At 38.5% G+C, this 5627-nt stretch overlaps 1 protein-coding gene across 1 annotated transcript in view; it reads left to right on the forward strand.

Annotated features, from left to right (window-relative positions):
• Positions 1-5627, forward strand: part of LOC112486248 (receptor-type tyrosine-protein phosphatase delta-like) — a 35458-nt gene that overhangs the window by 283 nt on the left and 29548 nt on the right. The window contains exons 2-8 of the mRNA XM_025062074.1: positions 3-546; positions 997-1142; positions 1710-1854; positions 3314-3622; positions 4467-4660; positions 4946-4972; positions 5598-5627. The exon at positions 5598-5627 is cut by the window's right edge and continues 94 nt beyond it. Coding sequence (XP_024917842.1) covers positions 3-546; positions 997-1142; positions 1710-1854; positions 3314-3622; positions 4467-4660; positions 4946-4972; positions 5598-5627 — 1395 coding nt within the window. The remainder of the gene's footprint in view (positions 1-2; positions 547-996; positions 1143-1709; positions 1855-3313; positions 3623-4466; positions 4661-4945; positions 4973-5597) is intronic.

The following is a 5627-nucleotide window of genomic DNA, read 5'->3' on the forward strand; positions in this document are numbered from 1 at the left end:
AGCGGACCGCCACCAGCATAACACTGACTTGGGACTCTGGAAATCCTGAACCAGTCTCCTACTACATAATCCAACACAAGTCCAAGTACTCGGACGACTTGTACAAGGAGATTGATGGTGTAGCCACCACCCGGTACAGTGTGGGGGGCCTCAGCCCGTACTCCGACTACGAATTTCGGGTTGTGGCTGTCAACAACATTGGCCGGGGGCCACCCAGTGAGAGCATTGAGGCCAAAACAGCTGAACAGGCACCCAGCACGGCACCAAGGCAGGTCAGGGGTCACATGATGAGTGCTACCACAGCTGTTATTCACTGGGATGAACCTGAGGAGCCCAATGGACAGATCATGGGCTACAGGGTCTACTACACCACGGATTCTTCCCAGCATGTTAACCTCTGGGAAAAGCAGATTGTTAGAGGGGTTCTTTTTGTCACCATCCAGGGACTTATCCCCAACAGGACCTACTACATCAAGGTCCTGGCCTACACCTCAGTTGGAGATGGACCCCTGTCCCCAGATCTTCAAATCATTGCCAAGACCGGAGGTGAGAATGACAATAAAACTTTATAGGTGGACAATGTTTTTGACTTTTTCATCAATTAAAATTTAAATGTCACAAACATTTCTGCAGCTTCACTGATCCTTATTATAGGATTTCAATTATCGCCTGCAGCAGTAAACACACACACATATTCACGCTGTTAGCCGACATTTGCAAAAAACACATTATGGAGTTTAGATCTTGGAGTATAATGAACCTTGAATAAGAAATCCGGAAGTCTTTTAGTTTACTTTATAAAAAGAAAAAGTTAGATATTTTTACAGTGTGAAGTAATGTGCAGTTTGTGACTTCACTCCACTAATGAGACTGAATGACTACATCTCCTGAAATACAAAGTGGCTCATGTGGCAATAACACTTAGCACAAACTTTATGACTGTAACTGCACAAGATAAGTAAAGTAATGAATGCACTTCTTCCATCTTTTTTCTAGTTCCCTCCCAACCAACTGACTTCAGGGGAGAAGCCAAATCTGAAACAAGCATCCTGCTTTCATGGGTCGCCCCAACACAGACTGGACAAGAAAATCAGATCACTGGATATGAACTTATGTATAGGAAGAGGGATGAAAAAGAGGAGGTAATTATCCAACTTCATCAAACATTAGTGACTATGTTGGACCAAAGATTTTTAATTGTCAACTTCACTATTTATAATAGTTACAGCACATACAGAAACACTGAAAATATTCTCTCAGCAGCAAGGGTCTATTGTGGTAGTCATATAGTCGTATATTGCAGTAGTGACATATACTTCAGTGTAGAAGATAGGATAAACAGATCACACACAGGGGAAATGGTGGTCTGTGTGCAAGAGTTTGTTTAATAGTCATTTGTTTAGAGGTAGTTCCATGTGTGATGTGTAGTTCAAAGGGGCAGCGGGGATCAGGGAGCATACAGTGTATGGAGTTCAGAGTCCTGACATCCTGATGGATAAAGCTGTTTGGAGTGGGCCTTTAGGCTTCAGTACTTTCTCTGCCAGGGCAGGAGACAAAGGTGTGGGTATGTGGGGTGGGGTTTCCAAAAAAGAGTGTGTGTTGTTTACTTGATAAAGAAAGCCAATGGCAGTTATGTCCACTGTATAATTGACACAATCATATTAACCCTCCTTATGGAAGAAAACTGTTCCTTTTTCCTTTATTCACAGAGACAAGTCAGTTTTGAGCCAACAACAACATATCTCCTGAAGGAGTTGAAACCCTTCACCACTTACACTTTTCGACTGGCTGCTCGTAGTAAACACGGAGTCGGAGCTTACACCAATGAGATTTCTGCCGAGACTCCACAGACACGTAGGTGTTCTTCCTTATCTAAGTTTATAACACTTGACAAAAGGAACACATTTTCAAATGCAACTGCAGTTTTTTTAATCTGACAACTGACAAATAAACTCAGTAAAGTCTTCAACAAAAAATGTAAGGTTGCATTTGAAAAATACCTAATGTGTGCACAATTTTAATGGTAAATATGGGCAATGAAGTTTGCCTGACCACAGACTATATTCCCTTTGAAAAGGTTGCATGGACAGTACACCTGGCTTTTCCTGTGAAGTCAGGAGACAGGGTTGTGTAAAAAGTAACACTCTTTACCTTTGTTGTTCAAAACCACTCAGGTGTAAATGAATTATAAAGCCTTGCATTATTTACTTCCATGCCAACATCTGTAGTAATCAAAGTATTTTTTTCTCTGGAGTGTTTTGCCTTCAGGAAACCTTGTCTCTTGACGTTTATTCCAGCCAAATACATTTGAAAAACCAATCCAAACCAGCTTTCTATGTAGTTGCACTACCTAATATTACTTCTAGATACATCAATGTTTTTCACGTAACTATATCATAGAAAGCTACCATAGTTTGCACCTAAAAGACCTCAGATTTATGGAACAGAATGTCATTTTTTCAAATTTTATTTTATTATTGTCTTGTTTAATTGACCCCCAAAATTCAATCTTAAAAAAACAAATTTAAACCATAAATCTAAGGTCACTATTGGACAAGGGCAGACCAAGATCGAACTCTGCCTTGATGCGTGTTCTGAGGTAAATAATAGACTTTTAATTAAAAACGTGCATGCCAATGTTATCAGAATGTAATAAACCAGTCATGTCTCCTTGGGAAGTTCTCTGTTGTACAATCAGGCTTTTACCACAAACCAACAGGCTTCGGAAAGGTTGGTGACCAAAAAACTATGTTTTTTTTTCTCATTTAAACTAGTTATAGCATCAACCTTTATGTTTTTGGATTGATGGTAACTGCTTGCCAAGATTGCCTTAGTTGTTGACAAATTTATTTTGGAAACATTTAATATAAAGTACTTGAAAAATTTGGGTTTTTCCTTACAAATAAAGGGTAATTTCAGGGTAAATAAACTTTTATATATTACTTTTTATATATTTTATTCACCATAAAGGTAGGTTTTATATTGTAAAGCTGTTTTTTTTCTCAATTAATGTCTTCCATTCATCTCTATGGTATGTACATTTATGAGTCTTTCTTTTTATTTTTATATTTCATTGATTATTTATTTGAGTTATACATGAGTTATCATGTTGTCATGTTTTTTTTTTTCCTCCATTGTGATTTTACTTTTTTTTTTGTGTTCTTCTCTGTTTGGTCATTAAAATCATCAACATCATCATCCTGATTCTTAAACAAAACTGAACCAACTATCCAACCTTGAATGGCCCTGCACACCTACCAACCAAACAACCACAAACATAACCTGCTTGCAAAATTCCAAACAACACGTGCAGAACCCTCAGGCCCACCTCAGGAGGTCAAGTGCTTTAGCCCCAGCTCCACCAGCATTCTGGTCAACTGGAGACCACCAGCAGTGGAATTACAAAACGGGATCATAACACAGTACACTATACTGTACACTGCAAATGAAGGAGAGGACACGGCAACTACTCGTCAGATCTCTAGCATCCCTCCAGAAAGCTCCCAGTATCTTTTGGAAAACTTGGAAAAATGGACAGAGTACCATGTGAGAGTCATTGCCCATACAGATGTGGGAGCGGGACCGGAGAGTGTGCCCCAGCTTGTCCGCACAGAGGAGGATGGTATGTGTTCGCAAACAAAACAAAGCCCAGGCTGAACATCCAGTCTCCTCCCTTTTCACCTCCCCCCTTCAATTACTAACATCTTCGCTTGTTACCTACAATTTACTCTTCTTTTCTACTCTTCTCTACCTGCTTCTAACTGTCCCCTCTTTTGGACTCAAAAACTTCAACTCACTTTGCAAAAGCACATTTTTTTGACTTTTTTCCCCCACAATGCTGCTCAATTTCAACACATGGTATGGCATTTTCACCTGCTGGCCTGCAACTTCCAGTACCAACTGTCATTTTTTTAAGAAAAAAAAAACAAAACTTCTCTGCAGTGTTTTTGAATGGAAGGATTTTTTTTATGTCTCTCCTTCTTGGAACTTGTCAAAAAGACAAGTTGTGGACAGTTGGAATAAAAAAGGTGGAAGATATTTTTTCTTTTTGAAGGCTATTTGTATTTTTCTACCCTCATGTGACTTAATCATTTTTTGTTCATATTCACTTGTTTCATAGCCAAAATTTCTTGTCGAGCTTCAAGGATTTCAAAAACTTGAAGCCCCGCCCTTTGGCTCCACTTTTCTATTTTGACAAAACATATTTTTACTCCATGTTTTGAAAAATCCACTCTACCCATTTTTAATGTTTGAAGATTAGGTCAGCTGTCAGACCTGTTTTTGGTGTTTTTTCCCCCTTACCATTGTTGAAATATTGATGTCATGCAGTGCTTGTTGCAGTTTGCTGCTTTTTTTTTTTATGACTGCAGCATTTTTCACTTCAACTCTGGGCAAGATTTAAATAAAGGGAGGAAAAGGTTCTCTATAATTGTGACCGTGTTTTCTATCCCATGGTGTCCCTCCAGTTCCTAGTGGGCCACCTCGTAAAGTTGAGGTGGAAGCTGTCAACTCCTCATCAATTAAAGTCATCTGGCGTTCACCGATGCCCACCAAGCAGCACGGTCAGATTCGAGGGTACCAGGTGCACTATGTCAGGATGGTTAATGGGGAGCCCACAGGACACCCAGTCATCAAGGACATCCTGATTGATGATGCCCAGGTACAACACACTCCTCAACCAGTTTGCTCCTGTTTTTGACACAAATGCTGCTTTTAACTAAATTTCCATCATGATTTCAATGACTAGATGGTCACCATTTGACCTTGCTGCTGCTAAATACACTACTACCACTGGATGCTCTAATTTATTCAATTATTATTTACAGAATACTATTTCATCAAGCAATTCATGTATTTTGGTGGTTGCAGTTTTCTTCTAGGGTTTATACTCAGTCTATTTTATTTTTTCTTTCCTTTCCTCTGTGCATTCTCATATCATAACCAGTGGGAATATGATGATTCAACTGACCATGTGAGTATATAAACCTAATATGCTTATGTTCTTGATAAACACTTACTTCTAAACCATATTTACCTTTGTTTACATTCATACATTTTATTTTATTTCATAATAAACTCCAAAAAACAGTTGGGCCCTTTGCTAGAGTTTGCTAGAATGTTTAACGATTAAAACCTCCATTCACTGAGGTACCATTTTGATATTTTTATTTTTAAGTTTTTGTAGTTATTAGAGCAATATTTACCTAAAACAAAAATGCTAAAAGGAAAATAGTGTTTTGTTTTTCGATATGACTGTGTACCAGAAAGTGACAAGGATGCATTTGATTTGATAGTATTTTTGGGAAATATAGGTCATCATTAGAAGAAAATTGCCATTGTCCTACTGGACAGCTTTGGTTTTAATCGTAAAAGCTGTCAAATCAAATCACACTTCTCTCATTATCTTATCCTATCTTTTAGTATCATAATTAAAAGCAAAGAGGGATATGCTGTACGTAGTAGTTAAGAAATTCTGGTTTGTTTAATTCTGGATCTGACTGAGCATCACATGCTGGCATCACAGTTCATTAATACAGTGTATCTGTATCACAGCATGCATATTCTTTGCAACTAAAGCAAGTCCTGCCTCTTCACAGGAAATGATCATCACAGAGCTGCAGGCTGAG

The sequence above is a fragment of the Cynoglossus semilaevis genome, chromosome 1 (genome assembly GCF_000523025.1).
Source record: "Cynoglossus semilaevis isolate Cse_v1.0 chromosome 1, Cse_v1.0, whole genome shotgun sequence".
Classification (NCBI taxonomy): Eukaryota; Metazoa; Chordata; class Actinopteri; order Pleuronectiformes; family Cynoglossidae; genus Cynoglossus; species Cynoglossus semilaevis.